Source organism: Nothobranchius furzeri, chromosome 17, assembly GCF_043380555.1.
Source record: "Nothobranchius furzeri strain GRZ-AD chromosome 17, NfurGRZ-RIMD1, whole genome shotgun sequence".
Lineage (NCBI taxonomy): Eukaryota > Metazoa > Chordata > Actinopteri > Cyprinodontiformes > Nothobranchiidae > Nothobranchius > Nothobranchius furzeri.
This window is the reverse complement of record NC_091757.1, coordinates 33,108,930-33,128,811: the sequence shown is the minus strand read 5'-3', so window position 1 is coordinate 33,128,811 and position 19,882 is coordinate 33,108,930. Positions and strand designations below refer to the sequence as shown.

General features: G+C 43.6%; 1 protein-coding gene across 3 annotated transcripts in view; it reads right to left on the bottom strand.

The window, feature by feature from the left end:
* piwil2 (piwi-like RNA-mediated gene silencing 2) overlaps positions 1-19,882 on the bottom strand; it is a 95,304-nt gene that overhangs the window by 10,452 nt on the left and 64,970 nt on the right. For all 3 annotated transcript variants that reach the window (XM_015972008.3, XM_015972007.3, XM_015972009.3), the window contains exons 21-23: positions 17,547-17,652; positions 3,993-4,246; positions 2,156-2,263 (exon numbers count right to left, since the gene is read on the bottom strand). In XM_015972008.3, coding sequence (XP_015827494.3) covers positions 2,156-2,263; positions 3,993-4,246; positions 17,547-17,652 — 468 coding nt within the window. The remainder of the gene's footprint in view (positions 1-2,155; positions 2,264-3,992; positions 4,247-17,546; positions 17,653-19,882) is intronic.

Sequence of the window (19,882 nt, the reverse complement as noted above, 5' to 3'; positions counted from 1 at the left end):
TAATTAAGCAATCTGATAAGGTGCCAAACATTGAGATATCAGCCATGAAATCGGCCCCAAAAATCGGCAGCACTTAGCCATCGGCTGACCACGACCGCCTCATATCGGTATCGGCAATAGAAAAGCCAATATCGATCGACCTCTAAAATAGATCTGTAATTTATTACACTGGTTGAATCAGGGAAAATGCTGTGCCTTTATGTGCATTTAACATAACACCGCTTGGTCAAAGATGGGTTGAAATATAATGTGTTAGTGGCGCTGGCTGGGTAACAAAACAAAACTCTGAGGCCAGTTAGCGGAGGCTTCTGGGCTTTGCTGGTCCATTGTGGTCAAAGATCTGCAAGGTCACAACTGCAGGAGGAAGGTTTCGGTAATATGCCTCTCCCTCTGTCGTTCCATCCTTGCGAAGGCAGCCCTTCCAGGCGGGTCACCGGCTGGGAATGGCTACTAGATCCAAGCAGTCACCCTGCTCCTGTGGCAGCCGGGCCACCAGGTTTCCATGCGAGGCTTTGGTTGTGCGGGTCGCCTGTGATGCTCTGAGGGAGACTACAGACACATTGTACTCTTTAACTCAATGTTACTTCCCTTTGGAGTTGCTTTCTCTCACTAAAAACACCCAAAAACCTCTGTTAGCTTTAGATTAGCATGTAGCTAATTTTTCGCTGATCAATGACCATAGCAGAGGAGTGGAGGAGGAGCTTACAATTCCACTCTCAGCTCCACCTTTTTTCTCATTTTTGGATTGTCTGGGCGTGACTAGAAATGAGTCATAGCAAAGATGGCGTTGATGGGAACCACCCAGATTAGGCTTTTTGAACCCTTTTTAGAAGACACACCATGCTGGCAAATCAGCGTATTACTGCCGCCACAGTGTGGCGTCACGGCGTTGCAGGAATGTTGCAGCATTTGTGCCGCCAAGCTGGCAGTAATATTACCGCAACACCAGACTTGTGAATGCATATTATGCCGTGGTGCAACAGAGGGAAGGGTCATGATCACGTGTGGAGTTACTGCCAAGCTCCAGCCGGCTATATTATTAAAAATGAAAGTAAACACTGGCCTAAGTTTTGTTTTTGTTAACAGAACCAACTGAAATGATAAACCAGAGCGCTGCAGCTCTCCAGGAGCTTCTCTTCATTAGAGCTGGAGTTCAGATTACCTGAGACTGCACAGGGACTGTGAGCAACAGACACCCTTAGGAGTGCCTTGATAAAAAATGTAATGTGTGCAGCTTCGATAGCAATAAAAAGCAAGTAATTTTTAAGTTAAACAAAGGCCGCAGTAGTGCAGAAACCGCCCCCCCCCCCCCCCCAAATACTGCCATCGTGTAAACTTTTGTAAAAAGGACACGATTGCTCAAAATTACCGCCACAATGTGACCACTTATGAACGACCCAAAGCTCCCAGATGCCACCTCGACATTGCGGCAAATTGGCAACATTGTTTTCTAAAAGTGGCTTTACAGAAATGAGAGTTGCTATGTTCAGAATTAATGGTGAGGACAGTCAAATGCGTGTGTCTCATGCTCACTGCATGAGAGTTGGCAGTCCAGATAAAAAAATAATTTCGGATCTGTATCTTGAATTTATTTGCTTGTAAACCAATGGTGTTCGTTAATGAGTTAGATCCACCGAGAAAATTTTAGTGACTTTAACAATCTGATATGTAATACAGCACTCACAGCTTAACAGAACATTAGATAGCTTTCATAGGGAAACATGTATTCTTTAACAATGTAGAATAGAATACACTTTATTAATCCCACAGTGGGAAAATTCACTCATCAAACAAATTCAAAGAAAAGGAAGAAAAAAATAATAACAAAGGTATAGTAGATATTATTTTAACCATCAAACCCCTAAAAACAATGAATAAAAAGTGGAAATGTAGGTTTCAGAACTATGCAGCATAAAGGACACAGACATACTAATGAACATCCAGTATTGCACAAATACTGAACGCATACTAAATATTGCATTGATGTTAAAGTGTAGAAGGATAATGTCTTAATAGTTAATGCAGTGGGAATTAATGACCTAAAGGCATCGTTCTGTTTTACATCTTGGAGACAGATTAAGAAAACAGAATTGATGAAGGCTTTAGGCAACTGAAACGTTCATCAGGAAAAACACATGCAAGTCAAGCACTTTACCTTTGCAGATGGTCTGGAGTTAAGTTTGCTGTGTTGTACAGAGAGATGTACCGTGTCGGCAGTCCACATCCTTGGCGGATATGATGCGCCATTAGGTAAAAGTCCACCCTTTATGCAAGGAAAAGGAAACACCTGAGTTTGAGCAGCTCGTAGCATCTTTACATTATCTTATCTATTGAAAATCCATATGATCCACATCATTCAATTACAGAAACTCCACAAGGCAAAACGAATAGATTTGATGCTCCGTTTAAACGGCGTGACTGTATGATATTCATTAATACCTGTTTCACAGGAAGTTACAACAGAACTTGGTTGCCTCAACATAAAATCTGAACAAACAGAATTTTGTTTCTGTTTCTTTGCAGACAGTCTTTATAATGAGAGAAGTTGATGCAGCATCTTGGATCCTCTCATAGCACAGAGACAGAGAACAAGCCAAAGCTACTCTAATTCTCTAACTTTAAGGCCTACATCATTTTTGGGGCTTGCAAGTTGGGATGTCACGGTAACCGCAAAAATTAAATATCGCAATATGAAGAAACCCACCGCGCTGCATCATGGGCCACTGCGATTACTGAACTTGATTCAACTCAATGATGCATGTTGAGAAGGATGGCTGCACTGGTATCAAAACGAAACGTTACTTCGCTCCTTTGGGAGCACTTTGGTTTTCAGTATGTCAGCTGCTGCGCAGCCAGAGTCCTTGGCCGAGACAGAGCTGCAGGCAAAATAAATAAATAAATAAATGCTCGGAGACCTGCTGAAGTCCCGGACAAGCACTGCTTCTGCAACCGTCCCGAAGAATGGAAGAGTTTGAGCCGAGCTGGAGCTCACTCGCTACCTGCAGGAGGAATGCATCCACCCTAAAGAAACCCCCCTGACATGGTGGAGCAACAACCGGGAGAGATTCCCTTTGCTCACCAGTCGCACGCAAGTACGTGTGTGTAAAGCCTGATTTAAGCTTGGTTTATGCATGACGCATTCACTTTCTGCGCGGTGATGCGGCTCGCGGATGGAACGCGCTTCACAACTCGCAGCTTTTAGTGCAACGAGCTCACCATCCGAGAGGGTTTTCAGTGTTGCTGCAAATGTTGCCACCCCTCTCAGATCCTCTCTCAAACCGTATATGGCTAACATGCTGGTTTTCCTTGTGGGTAACAAGGACGTGACCGAGCTATAAATCACCGTCATTCGTGTGTGTGTGTGAAAGTGAAATGATAGTGCCCCGCGCCCGGCACATGTAATTTTTTATGCTTGATTTTAAACAACTAAACAAAATGGGGACTTGTTTCTTATTTGTTAGATGCTGCAGCCAAATTTGCATTTAAAAGTTTAACCTTCTCCTGAATTTTGTTGTTTTTAAGTTCAGTCGGACTCCGACTGTCGGAGAAACAAACGTTACTGCGATCTGTGTTGTTACTGCCCTTTGATCTGCATTCAGTAAAGTGTTATGAAAGAAGGCACGGCAATTTTTAACCTTTTTTTAAATGCGTAAACATTATTTTTAGATAGTACTGCAATAAAAAAAAGTGCTGCAATAATATCGCCCACCGCAATATTAAGCCACCCTGAATCACCGCAGGGGGAATTCCTCAACCGCGACAGCCCTACTTGCAAGAGTAAAAACATATTTATTTGTGGATTCTGTATCAAGATGAAAAGAAACTTATTTTCTCCTAAGGTCCTTTCTTAATGAGAAATAGCAACTTTTATTTGAAAATGGTTCTGGATTTCCTTGAGTGATTACAAGATGCTCACATTTTCTGCTCTAAATGTACCAAACATAAACATGCAATTCTTAAGAAAATAGCTGTGGTAAAGCCCTTAAACTGACCAGTTTCTCTGGGTGAGGGTGTGATCCAGCACAGTTCCAGGTGGCGGAATGCCAAAGCTGTTTGCCGTCCAGGAGTAGAGAGTGGTGCTGATGCGCTTCTGGACCACAATGAACGCCAACTTGGGCTCATAGTTGGGGAAAGTACTGAAACACTGCAACAGCTGAGGTATCTCGTACTGCTCTACCATGTTCAGCTGACCGTCAGATACACCATCTCTGTACACCACGATCTTGTCTGGTAGGCTGTGGTTTACCTGAACAAGAACAAGTTCAAGTTTGATGTCAGACTAGATCAGTGTGTCTCAATGTATGCAAGTTCTGTTCAAATAGTAAAATTCTATTTAACTCATTCATTGCCAATGATGACTAAAGTCATCATTAGTTTTTTTTGTTTTTTTACTGTGTGGGCGTCGGAACGAGCTCCTGCACCGTGAGAACAAACAACCCAGCTCTAAAGCCAATCTTCATTCGCATACGTCACATGATCAGGAAGCAGAAAACCCATGTGTTAGGAGATTTTTTTGGGTTGCTGCTGTAAAAACAGTGAGGTACGAACCGGAAAAGCTACTGCCAATCACAATTCAACAACAGATTATGAAAGAATCGATAACGCTCAAAACGCAAGGATTCTCCCTGATGTAAGAGGTGAGACTCCTCTTTGTTTTGGCATCGACATCATCCCATCGCACAACGTTGTGTGACTCTTATTAACAAAACAAAACAAACAAAAAACAAACAAACAGTAAAAGCACTGAAAAACACTGGCAGAAAAGGGCTTTACTGATCAGGAAATGGCTGGCAGTGAATGAGTTCAAATCTGCCCCAAAAAGCATTTATCCTTATATCAATTAACACAAATAGTTAATTGTTTAATGGAACTACACAATTCAAAATTCACTTTTTTGAGCTTTTGACCATGTAAAGATTGTTATTACCTCATGAAAAACACCCACAAAGTAGTTTTTGGCTTCACGCATGCATTTTTCTGTCTCAGCTGAAAATCGTCTGATAATCATCCCAGTAACTGCAATGGGGCAAGGTTGCGTCATTAAGCCCCCTTTCCCCCTATTCAGATAGCATCTCTAGTCCGGATCCCTCTTCCACTGGACTATAAACACCACCACCCCCTCTCCATGTAGCCAGTTGGGAGTTTAATCTCTACAGTTGTAAAGAGCTGATTTCTTTCTTATCTAGTCTGCACTTTAAATAATCCCTAGAACCCAAAAATGCTATTGTTGTCTGCAGGAGGAACAGGATCCCTGAACAAGAGTTCAATGTACAGAAATGGACCTGCCGCACAGGGGCGCCACAGACAACTGTCCCACCAGCCTTTGCCTTCAGGAGGATGAATACAGGTGTGAGCTGAACTAGAGTTGGGTGAGCCTTTCAATGGTTGTTTTTACAAGAGCAATTTTATTTTTCCATAAGAAAGTTTGTTAACTCATTCACTGCCATTGATGACTTAAGTCGTCATTTGCATTTTTTTTTACTGTTTGGGCATCGGAATGAGCCCCCGCGCTGACAGAACAAACATCTCAGCTCTGAAGCGGATCTTCATCCGCATGTCACACGTCAAATGATCAGGAAGTAGAACATCCATGTGTTCGATCGTTTTGGGCTGTTCCTGTAAAAAAAGTGAGGCGCGAACTGGAAAAGCGTCTGCTGATCACAATTCAGCAACGGATTATGAAAGAACACATAATGCTCAAAACAAGCGGATTTTTCCTGATGTAAGAGGTGAGTCTCCTCTTTGTTTTGGTTATTTTGGCATCGACATCATCCTAACGTGCAACGTTCTGTGACTCTTAAAAAAAAAACAGTAAAAACGGTGAGAAACGCTGGCTGAGGAGGGCTTTACCAATCAGGAAACGACTGACAGTGAATGAGTTAATAACTCATGCAGGAGCATAGATTTCCATCACAGCATCCAAGTATTATCTCTATTTTTCTCTGTATTTTGCGTGCTAAAGAGGGGCTTGGAGTGCATCTATGACAGACCTGTGCATAAACGGCGCACTTTTGCATGCTTCACATCTGGAAATTGGAAAACCCTTTTTTCCCCAAGAGAGTTTTGCCAGTAATTTTATTTCATTTGGAGAAATGTTCCCCGACTTAAAAACTGGTTGAAGTAGCACTTTTTATTAAGCCTCTCCTACAACATTAAGACAGCCATGAGTCTGTACAACGAAAAGTCTAGAGCCTTATGACTATGGCCTCTTCAACAAACTCCCTACAGACATTTTTCTTCTGGCTCTTGGAGAGTAGAGATGCTTTTTTTCCCTCTCCCTCCCTCCTCTTCCCAAGGCTCTTTGTCCTGTCGTTGTGTGCACAGCGCTTTTTGCATTTTTTTTCTGGAAACTGGAAATTATTAAAAATGGATCTGGTCAGTTGGTCTCTTAAGGCGATTGACAAAAAATTTTTAACGATGAGAATGGGAGAAGGTGATCCCGGACGCCCCTCTGGGACAGAGCCAGCTGGGTATATCATGGACTCCTGGAAACAGTGGAACCTGATATGCCTCTCTTAACTGTTTGTAGAGGATTCTGAAGATGTTTGGATATTCGTCGTTTTGGTGTCAGGATTCCTGCTGTTTCGCCTGAGCGGTTACCTGACTTACCGGAAAATTAACGAGCTTTTGAGGAATACTGGCTCAATCCCGGAGCTCAGGGATGGAATGCATCATGCTGTGACTGCACAAACTCATATAAATGTCGAGATGAGTCGTAAGCTTGGAAACTTTGGCTGAGATTCAGGCTCTGGCACAGAAGGTGGATTCCATCAAGGAGCGAGTTGACGGATCAGCACGGATTGGGTTAGATTAATTACGCCATTATTGGACCTGGAGGGGTTGAAGACCAACAGAACTCTAAGGCAGAGAGGAAATTATCTCTGTCTGTACCCAAAACAATTCTTATCTGAATCTGGTGCCCTTGGAGCCTGTGAGGCTGAAGTGATAACTCCCCCCTCAGAAGAAATATGGAATGCTGCCGTCGCTATGGTAACTCTTTCTCCCTATCCGAGCCTGGGCGGGACTGTGACCGGTGAAGGCGGTGGAACTGTATCTAGGAGTCAATGTGCCCTCTAACCCATTATCTCTCTCCCCTGTCCAAACGGAGGTGATGAGCGCTGCTCTTGCAGCTGCAAGCCCTTAAGTGAGGAGAGTCCCAACCCTACCTCCCCACCTAGTGGACACTTATGCTGTGTAATGTCTGAAGTCTGTGTGCATATCTGTCTGAGGTGCTTTTTGCATAGCAAAGCTACCCTCTCTGTTGAGGGTAAATCTGAAGTGCCTTTTTTCCCTCCCCTCCGACTCTATCCTCATATAAATCCTGTTGATCTATTACAGTAGCGCGACTCGGGTTGCGAATGACCACAGTCACCAATTCTTGTCATGTGTCTCTGTATGTATGTCTGATCTCAGAATTGTGTGTACTGAAACTAATTTCCCTCTGGGATTAATAAAGTATTTTTGAATTGAATTTAATTTATTACGGATGGACAAGCAGGTGAACAGTTCAAGTTTACGTGAAGCAGAAAAAAATGTGACTTTGGGTCACAGCAGGTGAAATGCATAGTTTAAGTTAAATTGTTTCTGTATTGTTTAAATATTACTGGGGCACTTTGTTCAGGCTGTCTGGACTTAAATATTAGTTTAAAAAAGAATGGAAATGTAATGGTATTGTTGAATGTTTATAAATTTTTTACAAAGGAAAGCAACAAAGAAAAATGAATGATGCACCCTCCTTAGAGTGTGTTCAAATGCTGAAGTTAATAATCAAATTTCCTACTTGTGTGACTTGTTTCGCCTCACTTCGCTGTCCCTGAGAGCAGGGGGAAATTACAGCGTTTTCAGTGTGAGAAATTACGAGTTGTAGCGTGACAGCGTGTGAACAGGGTCAGATTAGTGTGTCTCACGCTCAATATGTGAGTGTAGCAGCCCTGCAGCAGCCTATGTTCATAAGACAAAAACATTTAATTTAAGCACATTACCACAATGGTGAGGACCACCTTGTTTAATGTGGGCGGTTTATATGTCTTTAAGGCTTGTGACCACTAATCTCGGAGATTGTAGAACAGTCTTATTTGCATTCTACCACCCATCTATGCAATTATTTCTGAACACGTCTACGGCACACATCATTTCTCTCTCAGCCAAGTAACGCCATTTGCTAGTTTGATTCTGTCTACATGACAAACACACCGATCAACCAATCAGAACAAGTTTAAGGCAGCGTTTGTTTAGCTGGGGTGCTTGGTAGAGGTGACGAAAATAATTAATAATTGTTGCATTAAGATGTGGACGTAAACAGTTATGAATCTTTGAAGAAGCATACCATGGATAGATAGGCAGACAGACAGAAGGATTGGGCGATTTGTATATTTTTTCCAACCACCAATTGTGGGTCCAATAAATGATGGGCAATTTATTTGTGCATGTGACTTTTCGAGCAACATTATGATGTACGGACTGATTTACAAATACAGTTGAAGTACAAACGCAGATATTTTTTTATAGAAGCACAGTGCATATGTTTGCTGGAAGTGAAAGTTAAGATTTTTCTATTTGTTTATTTTTGTATTAGTAGTTTGGTAGTGACAAACGGCTCATATTTAACAGTTTAAATGTTAAAATGAAGCCTCGTCTTTGTTTCCATGCAGTTCCCACTATTGTGGTATTTTATTTAAGTGAGTTTCTTTTTTTCTGAACAAAAGCTATTGGGTTTCTTTCTTTTATGACTAAGAAATTAAATGAATCGCTGCAGCATTTCGACATGCTTTGAGTTAGAGCCCTGCACGGGCCTAAAATCTGAGCCCGTGTCCGGCCCGGCCCGAGGGGGTGGAGCCCAAGCCCGACCCTGTCCGAAAAAGTTTTCAGGATTCTCTGGCCCGACCCGAGCTTTTTTAACACTAAATGAAAACAAAGTGCGTCAATCCTGACCAATGTGTTAAAAGACATGCAGGATCCGATCAATTTGTTTTTCCCCATTAACCGTCACGGAGATAACGGCGCAGTGGCTCTGGTGGTAATCAAGTTAAATTTGATCTCTTTCCAACAATTTTCACAAGAAAACAAAATAGTTAAAAGCAGGGCTTATGTTGTGTTGACCGGATAGTTCCCGTGTTTGACCATTTATTTTGACGGAGAAAGAATAGAAAGAATTACAGACGCATGCAGACGAACTGACATTTTATTCGTTATGCACAATGCAGATGTAGCTAAAAGAATTCCATCTTAACATCTGAGCTGGACACTGCTCAGCGCAGCTCGCTGTCAGCGCATATGTGCACAGCGAGCTGAAGTTGTGGAGATTGGCTTGGAGCGCGTCGCAGAACCAGAGCGCATGCGGGAAGTAGGGCTGCTCAATTAATCAAATTTTAATCACGATTACGATCTGAGTTTGAACGATTATAAAAACAAAACAAGCCGATTATTTGCTCCTCCCACCAGCGCTGCCCCGAGTTGCAAATGAAGCGCTCATCCCACAGTGTTGCCAACTTGGCGACTTTGACGCTATTTCCAACAGCTTTTCAGACCCCCTTCTTGACTTTTTAAATCTCAAAAATACCTAGCGAACACCTCAGAAACATCTCTGGTAACCCTTAGCTACTTTCTGGATAATTGTCAACGTTTCCTGCAGGTTAGCTAAACTCTCCGCCTGCGCTCCGGACCGTTCTTCACAACATTAGGAAAGGGAATGATGTAGTGATGTGTCAGTCGCTAAAGAAACAGCTCTCGGAGCCGGCTCCCTGTTGGAGTAACCAGAGTGAGTGACACACACACCGCACCTGCGGACTCCTGAGCCACTAAAAACAGCAGATTCTGCTTGGACCTCCAGCCACTGGACGTTGAGCTTCTCCGCAGCGCGTTTGCACACGTCCTGCAGATGCAGATCCAGGGTAGGTGACGCCGATTCTCTGTCGCTGACGCGGCCACTGCTCAGCAGCTGAGGTTTTGCGACCTGGCCTGAGGAGGTCGGAATGGGGCTGTCTTCCTTCTCTTCATCTGTCATGAGGAGCTCTGACTCTGCGTCGGCATCGTCGCCATCCTCGGCTCTGCGGAAGTCCGTTGGGCTGTCCGCAAGGTGGCGGTCCAGGAGTTTCAGTGGGAGCGGGTCCACGAGATCCAGAGTCTCACCCCAGCTCAGTCCAGGTTGAGGTTCGGGGGCAAGCATGGCAGCTTGGTCCTCCGCACACTGGTCCGTAGCTGTAGAAGCCAGTAACGGGTCACTGCTGAACAGTCACTTGACGAGCCAGATGGCGACAGAGCACCTTGAGGGAGAACCGGCTACAGTGAGCGCATTCTTCCAGAGAGTCAAGGGCCGTTTGGGCATGTTTGAGACCGAGACACATCACACACCTTTGGTGAGTGTCCCAGCTCGAAATTTTATTAACACATGGGCAGGTTCGTGCCTACGGGGTTTCAGCCGCCGTAGCGGCACCGCTCATGGCATCCATTGCCCTCCTGGTGTTTAGCTTTGCAGCTAACGATACCGTTTAGACAGCTAACGCAAGTCTAGGGTGGTGGTGGTGGTGGTGGGGGGGAAGCGTTGCGACTCTTCCCTGTGCAGATGGTATTGCTACCCTTCGAGTAATGCTACTCAGTAAAATGCTAACTGTTAAACGTATTGCTACTCCTCACAGTCTGCAATTCACACCGCTGATTGAAGGCAGGTTAGTGTGAGAATGTCTCTTGTGTAAAACCGTAAGACCAGGACCAGCTCCCGGAGGTAGAGTTCACACTTTTTCTTTAGGCAGTTTAGCTAGCTCCAGCCCGACAGTCAGCACGCAAGTTTTTTGGGAACTTCTGCTCGTAGCGAGAAGAGGTTTTAGAATACTGTCAGTGAGGAGCTGGCCCAATATATAGGTGGGGTTCCCGCCTCCTATACGCTTACTGATTTTTTCCAGCCAACCAGGGCTGGCAGTGTGGAATAAGAGCTTCTGATGAGGTCACGCCTAGGCATTCCCCATAGTGAGACACGAAACGAAACATGTTCTACTCCAAAAATGCATAGAGGAAATCTGTGGGTAGAAATAGCTTTTAAATGCATTAAATAACATAAAATGCAGTTTTCCCTGCATTACCAAGGCAGGCTGGCTGCACGTTTTTCGAAGCCGTCTGATAGTTTTTCCTCACTAAACCGTCAGTTCCGTGAGAGAAGCACGCATTCTGACACCTTAGCTTGTTTGAACTAATGTGTGCCGTCAGAAAAATTCAAACCATTTTTAAAAGAGAAGCTGAGCTTTCAAGTCAACTAAAGTGCACTATGCCACACTCGCGCTGATGCTCACCTACGGTGCCATTATTATCAGCTCTAGCAGCGCTGTGAGTGGGAACATAGAACGGGGAAAATAACCTGAACATGCAGCTCTGTCAGCTGTGGAGTTGGCCTCGGCTCTGAACGGTACACCCTACCCCCCTCCCCCGCGCTAGCTTTTGCCGGCGCTTTAACACAGGGAAAACCCCGAATGTAAAAAAAAAAAAAAAGTTACACAACTGATCCTGGATGAGTCAAAACCGCTAAAACCGCAGCATTGTGCTGTTTGAAATCGCAATTTCAGTCCAGCCCTAGTTCAGACGACCCACAGAGCTGTACGTTAACATTTTTAGCTTATAACACTACTGCTACGCAGGTCGTAGGTTTTGCAGCACAGAACAAAAAGTTGTAGCAACCACATAAAATTTGTGAAAATCTCTAAAAGCCAAAAGTAGTTCTTATAACTACTTAAACACACTGACAAACACCAGTAGTGGATATCCTTCAAAACACAATAACCAAAGCAAATTCAATCAATCAATCAATCAAATTTAATTTGTAGAGCACCTTCCGCAACGTTTTCAGAAGCCCAAGGTGCTGAACAGCATCATCATAAAAACATTCCCAGTACCTGGGCATAAAAGCAAGATAAAAACATAAAATCATAAAATATCAAGCAAACAATATTACAAATACAGAGAGATAGCAGAATAAGACTTATCAATTAAAAACAAATGGTGGACAAAATAAAATCAAGCATCCTGGTTAAAAAGAATAATAATTAAAACCATAATGTCAGAGCAATTCAAAGTACCCTAGCCCTGAAAAGCAATCAAATAAAAATGAGTCTTTAGACGAGACTTTAAGACTTGAATGGACGGTGCCTGCCTAATGCTCAATGGCAATTCATTCCAGAGTTGGAGCCAAAACAGAAAAAGCACGATAACCCCTCGATCGATATTTCGACCGGGGGACCAGAAGTTCCTGCTCGGCTGAGCGAAGAGACCGAGATGGAGCATACCTGTGCAAAAGTGCAGTAATGTAAGAGGGGGCACTGCCCTGGAGGGCCTTCAAAACCAGAGTTAAGATTTTAAATTTAGCTCGATATTGCACCGGGAGCCAGTGCAGAGCAATCAGCACTGGAGTAATGTGATCTCGACATCTAGTACCGGTCAGGAACCTAGCCACTGAGTTCTGCACAAACTGGAGCCGTGCAACCATGCACTGGGCACGACCAGCATACATAGCCTTAACAGTAGTCTAGACGGGACAGGACGAAAGCATGCAACACAGACTCCAGATGAGCTCTGGACAGCAGAGGCCTGATCCTGGATAGTCTTTTCAGTTAAAAAAACAGGACCTCACCACTGTATTTACGTGAGTGTCAAGATTAAGTGAGGAGTCAATTTTAATCCCCAAATTACTGACCATTTTCTTTTCATAGGGGGTTAATGGGCCAAGGTCAATATCAGCACCAGAGCCATTTCTTCTGCCAGGACTGAGTATTATGACTTCCGTTTTGCTCTCATTTAGGTGCAAAAAATTAGAAGCCATCCAACATTTTATGTCCTTCAAACAGTCCAGTAAAGGAGAAACAGATCTATCCTCCCCACGTCGAAGAGGGAGATAGATCTGGCAGTCATAAGCCAAAAAAAAAAAAAAAAAAAAATTCACATTATGCTGACGAAGGAGGACTCCAAGAGGAAGCAAATACACTGCAAATAGGAGAGGACCAAGGACAGAGCCCTGTGGCACACCCCAACGAAGTCTCACACAGGGTGACATCACCTCACCCATCTGAACACTAAATGTCCTGGTCTTGAAGGTAGGAGCGAAGCCATTGGAGGGCCTGCCCAGTTCTCCCCGCCCAATGCTGTAGTCAGTCCAGAAGGACTTCATGGTCGACTGTATCAAAAGCTGCAGATAAGTCCAGCAATAGTAGGACAACATCGTTATCCATGTCACAGGCTAAAAACGTGTCATTAAAAACCATTAAAAGAGCAGATTCAGTGCTGTGACCTGCCCTGAACAATGACTGAAAGGTCTCCCATAAATCATGTGTCCATAAAGGCAACCAATTGTGAATACACAACCTTCTCCAACAATTTGGAAAGAAAAGGGAGTTTTGAGATGGGCCTGTAATTAGCTAAGGTTGTCACATCTAGCCCCAGCTTTTTTAACAAATTCCTGGTAATGTGAGTTTCACCCACATACTTGACAATAAAGCTGATTCTAAAATATCTTCAGACATTTTTGTCAGTGTAATAAATAATAAAAAATAAACATTTTGTTTTGTTTCATTTTCTAATGATGACTATGGGACTTTAAACTTTATTCAAATTGGTGTAGATTTGCTTATTACAGAAGTCTGTCCTCAAAACATGAACATAGAAGAGTAGACGCCACGTTAAACTCTACTGTGTATGAGTCGCATTTTCTTGTTCTACTTTTTATAAACTGTATGGTTAACAGGATGTTTTAGTTAAGGCTTTAGCTCCGTGGAGATATAGAGCTCTCAAAAGAGTGCGCAGGTTCATAAACCTGTTCACACACGCCAGAATGAGAGCTCACTTTAATATTCACCAGGCAAAATATGTACAAGTTTGGTTTAGGTTCACAAATAAAATAAAAATAAAAAGTGTTCACGAATGCTTGTTCAATTAACTTTTCAGGTACACCACCGTTTTGTATTTATAAACTTTTCCCTTCGCAGACGTACAGTGGTTTGGTGGACGTTATGTTTTTGTTTCTTCTTGTTTTTTTTTTCTTTTCTGTTAAAGGTTTAAATGGACATTTTAATACATGAATATTCTATTGAATTTTCTGATTAATCAAATATTACATTTGACAATGTTTCAAGTGAAACGAGACCATGGTCTGCTGCTAAAACATGGAATAAAACAACTAATTTATGAGGCTGAAGTGTCAGACTTGTTATAGCTGAAGTGTCAGACTTGTTATAAGAGGCTCAGTAGGGAGCCTAGGTCTCTTCACTTTCCAGTTGGCTCATAGGTCCCCAGAACAATGAAAAAAATTAATGAAAGTAGGGCTGCGCGATATTAGGAAAACTTATGATATGCGATAACATTGATAATATTTCAATGACGATATTACTTGCGATGAATAAAAACTTAACTCAGGAACAAAAATGATCAAAAACAAAGCACTAAAAAAACTGAAAAAAGTTAATTAAAATGAGAAAAGCAAAAGATGTGAAGAAAAGGGAAAAAGAAAATGAACAAGAAAAGGCAATCGGTGGATCCCAGGAAATGCAGATTTGGCAGAAAGAGCAGAACAAAGCTAACTCAAGTGTTTGCTAACTATCAAAATGAGAACCCACCCAATTGGCCAAATGGGTAAAGAGCTCTACTTGATTTCTTAAAAAACATAATGCTTCTGTTTGATTGACAGAATGCATTATGTGTAGCAAACATTTGAGCTGACCATTCATTGCGATATTTATTTGTTCTTTGCGATATGCATATTGCGTGGGCTGATATCACAATAACGATATATTTGCTTATATGTTCTAAATGCATCTTTAAAATTCACGGACATCATATGTGAAACCATATGTGAAATCTATGGCACACAAAAACCTAAATTAGAAAGTAGACTTTTTAGTCCCATTGACTTGCATTTTCCAGGAAATCATGGCTCAGAAGTAGATGGGTGTGACATAGGCTCCCTTTAATATGTACTGAATTGGTGTTGTATAGCCCCCTCTTTCCCATCTGATATTTATAGTTAGAGGCACTGACTACCCGGCCGCAGGGTAGTCCGTGCCTGCCGTGGTGGCAATCCCTGAACTCGCGGTTAGACTTTGAAGGTTGGGTTGCCATCTAGTCCCATCGGGTGTTTTTGGTTTCTAGGCCTCCAAAGGCAGCTGATGGGTATCGGCAGGCTAAGCAGAATGCAGCCCTGGTGGTCACAGATGCAAAAACCCGGACATGGGTGGAGTTCGGTCAGACTATGGAGAATGACTTCGTACCGCTTTGAGGGGATCCTGGTCCACCATCCAGCATCTCAGGAGGGAAAAGCAGTGCACTACCAATACTGTTTACAGTGGGGATGGTGTGCTGCTGAACTCAACTCGAGACGTTGTGGATTGGTGGGCAGAGTACTTCGAAGACCTCCCCCAGTGTTTCCCCTACATAGGCTCAGGAGTGTTGCTGTGCCACAACTGAAAGTTCAGCGCCACGCCAACGAGACCCCCACCCCACAGGGCAGCTGTGGCTACATTGTAGCTCATCCCCACCAGCGTGTGAATGTGTGTGTGTGTGTGTGTGTGTGTGAATGGATGAAAGATACACTGTAGTGTAATGCGTGTGTGTCTGTGTCTGCTCTGTCTTCTTGATCCCCAGTGAGTTGTGGCGGATGGCTGCTTATACTGAGCCAGGATCCTCTGGAGCAGGGGTCGGCAACCTGTTCCCATCAAAGAGCCATTATTACCCATTTCCCACAGTAAAGAAAACAATGGGAGCCACAGCAGCCGCGGCGTTGTGGACGGGACCTACCCTCAGACAGCAGAGAGCTGCTTTAACCAATCACAACAGGTGACAGCAGCCAGTACCGGTCGCTCGTGTACGTCAAAGTTATCTTTTATAAGACGATAATCAATAAAAAGATTTATATAAAGTGGATCCAGAAGTTGTAGCCCATCTCTGCCTACAATATTTTGATATTTTTCACCCTGTTGGTGGTTTTACTGAGCAGATGCCACTTTTGTCATACGTTTCTTTTTAAAACATGTTTAGACTGTTCAGAATACAAATCCAGGCCCTGTCACGTTTGATTGTTGTAATTAAACTTTGTAGGTGGGGAAGGTCAGAAAAGGATCCGATCATTTTGCTTTTCCCTCATTTACAGTGACGGAGATAACGGCGCAGTGCGCCTGGATCTGGTGTTAATCAAGTAAAATTATATCTCTTTGCAACAATTTTCACAAGAAAACAGAACAGTTAAAAGCAGGGCTTGTGTTGACCGGACAGTTCCCGTGTTTGGCCGTTTATTTTGACGGAGAAAGAATAGAAAGAATTACCCTGATGCACGCAGACGAACTGACATTTTATTCGTTATGCACATCGCAGATGTCGCTAAATCACTGAAGAAAAGATTCCCATCTGAACATCTGAGCTGGACACTGCTCAGCGCAGCTCACTGTCAGCGTGTACTACATAAGGTCCACAGCGAGCTGAAGATGTGGAGAGGGGCTTGGAGCGCGTCGCAGAACCAGAGCGCATGCGGGAAGATTCCTCCGACTGAAGCAAGACTTGTCTCTTAGAAAATGTTCCCTGATTATGAAACTTTGGCTGAATAGTGCTTGTTCCTGTCTCCAATGTGGCGACACACCCAGGAGCCTGTCTGAGGAGAATCCCAGAATCTCACATCCTCTTCAGCTCAGAAAGCGCATATGATTACGCACAAGCGTGACGCGTCAACCCGGTCTCACAGTAAGACCGGGTTGGAACTGTTCAGGTTTACGCAGACAATCTTTACATTTAGAATTGGCATACAGATGTAAAATTAATGCAGTAAAATATAAAGCTTTTTATTTAAATACCCATTCATTATTTTACAAGCACTGAGAGCCACATCAGATGGATGGAAGAGCCGCATGCGGCTCCAGAGCCGCGGATTGCCGACCCCCGCGCTCTGGAGGATTCTTCCTGTTAAAAGGGAGTTTTGCTCTCCACTGTCGCTTAGTATGAGGATTGCTGTGAAGTCACTGACACTAAACAGTGACTCGATGCAATTTGCTGAGTTCCTTATATAGGAAACTTTTTTCTGATTGGCTTAATGAATTGACCTGTATTGGAATGTTTATTATGTGAAGTGCCTTGAGACAACACTTGTTGTGATTTGGTGCTATATAAATAAACTTGAATTGAATTAATGCGCTTTGGAGTCCTTTGACTCTGAATGGCGCAACACGTGCAGGTCATTTATCATCCATGTCACTCAACCAAGCAACAAACAAAATAAAACAAAAAGTAAGAAAAGTCAAATTTTCTCTTCCAGCAAACATTTCCATTGCACTTCCAATAAAAATAATGATGTTAGGGCTTCTTCTGCATTTGCAAATCAGTTCGTGCAGACAACTGATGCAAATAAATAATTTGAGACAATAAAAAGCTTTCTTTTTCTCAAATATTTAGCATGAATGTAACTGATTTTGCAGACTGCTTACCAGTTTTTCTAATATTCTCAGATGCTGAATTTGGAACTTTCATTAGTTGTCAGTTAAAGAGAGAACTGAAGTTTAAGAACTTCGTAAAGCATTGTTGTAGATCGTTACCTCGTAGTACTTCTGCAAAGAAGCCAACAAGCAAACTCTCAAGCCAATGATCAGTTCCTCTGTGGGTGCCTGGAAAGTGACTCTTGAGTACCAGCGGGTCAAAGAGCTGGAAATGAGATGCTTAATTAGATAATGTCCTTACACAATTAAGTCAAACAATAACACAAAACAGAAAAGGCTTACAGGTTGAATATGGAACACAAACACCATAGTTACATTTAGGGTGAAGATTGTAGTTCCAACAATAGAACAAAGTTTCCAACCATTTGGATGTCAGGCTCGCTATAAAGTGAACAGCCAGCCAGCACCATCTCCAGTGATGAATCGTACAGGGTAAGAACTAAATTCTGCTAACACGTTTATTTTACAACAGTATTTAAAGTTAGATAACCTTCTGGGCTTAGAAGCAGCTGACTGACTTGCAGAGTCTGCTATATTCCACAGTGCCAGCCTTGCTGTGCTGAGCGAACCACTCATTGTATTTGGCAACCTGAGGAGGAGGGAAGCGGGGTACATCGAGTCCGAGTGAGCCATGTTAGCTGCTTTTATTGTTGAGGCAGCTGATCGGAGCTGTGGCCAAGGGGTTTGTCAGGTGCCCGTCGTGGTGGAAAGCCCCCGAACCCACTGGTTGACACCAGCGGTTAAGGATGCTGTCAAGCTGAAGACAGAGTCCTATCGAGTTTTGATGGCCCATTGGGACTCCAGAGGCAGCTGATGGGTACCACCGGCACTCCAAGCGGAATGCGGCTTGGGTGGTCACAAAGGCAAAAACCCGGGAGGAGTTTGGTGAGACCATGGAGAAAGACTTCCGTATGGCTTTGAGGAGATTCTGGTCCACCATCCGGTGTCTCAGGAGGGGAAAGCAGTGTGCTACCAAAAATGTATACAATGGTGACGGTGCTGTTGACCTCTACTCGGGACGTTGTGGATCGGGGTGGAATACTTCGAAGACCTCCTCAATCCCACCAGCACGATAGATGAGATCTGTCCAGAGTTTAAGGCTCTGGATTTTGTGAGGCTGTGTTGGTTGACGTGGTTCTGCAGTATCGCATGGACATCAGGGGCAGTTCCACTGGACTGGCAGACTGGAGTGGTGGTCCCCCTATTTAAAAAAAAAAAAGGGGGGGGGGGCAGAGTGTGTTCCAACAACACAGGATCACACTTCTGAGCCTCCCTGGTAAGGTCTATTCAGGTGTTCTGGAGAGGAGGGTCTGTCGGATTGTCGAACCTCAAATTCAGGAGGAACAATGTGGTTTTCATCCTGGCCGCGGAACACTGGACCAGCTCTATACCCTTAGAGCAGGGATGCCCAATCCTGGTCCTAGAGGGCCGGTATCCAGCATGTTTTAGTTTTAATTCTGCTTCAACAAACCTGATTTCAATCAGCAGGTAATTAACAGGCTTCTGCAGAGCCTGATGAGATGCTGCACAGGTAATTCAACCAGTTAATCAAGTGTGTTGGAGCAGAAAAACCACAAAACCTGCTGGATACTGACGCTCCAGGACCAGGATTGGAACCCCTGCCTAAAGCTGGGAGGACACTGTGCGACTTTTTCACTCGTAGCACTCAGCTTCAGCTCAAACTGTACGACTTCCTCGCAGGACAGATCTCACGAGCCATGCGCTCACACTGTACGACCCAGTTCTCGGATGCAACCTGACTGCTCACACTGTACGTCTGGTAGCAACACGTCAGACCTAAAAATATGCTAAAAATAGCAGTTTTTACACAACACGTTAAGACTTTTTTTTGTCTTGCCTGTTATCATTCGGGAGGGCTGCAGGAGGGCACACGGGGATTTATGGGGGTTGGATGAGGAACATGAAATAAAGAAAGTAAATCTGTGTTTTGTGATCAGTTTAATTTGACAAGAACATGACAAACACGCTTTCTTGACAATCTTTGTGAGTGAAAAAACGTGTAGAAATAAAAATGAACAACGTGTGTTATTAGGGAAATAGCGGGTGAGCGGTGATGATGCATGATTGCGCATGTGCCGTGAGCGGTTCTGGTACTTTTTGGGTCACAGCTGCACGCAGAGCTGCTTCAACAGTGCGATACCCTCACGAGGGACGAGCAAAATATCAAACACGCCAGAAGTCCGTGCGAGCTCACGATTACTGATCGGTAGCTGGTCACGTGGTGTTAAATTGCCTCTCGTAACCCCCTGTATACTACACAACGCTCAGCGCAAAACTCTCCCTGATCTTGTGGATTCTCGCACGAGTGGAAAATCGGCTCAGAAAAGTGAAAAAGTCGCACAGTGTAAGCCCGGCTTTAGAGGGATCCTGGAGGGTATGTGGGAGTTCACCCAACAAATTTAAATACGTTTTGT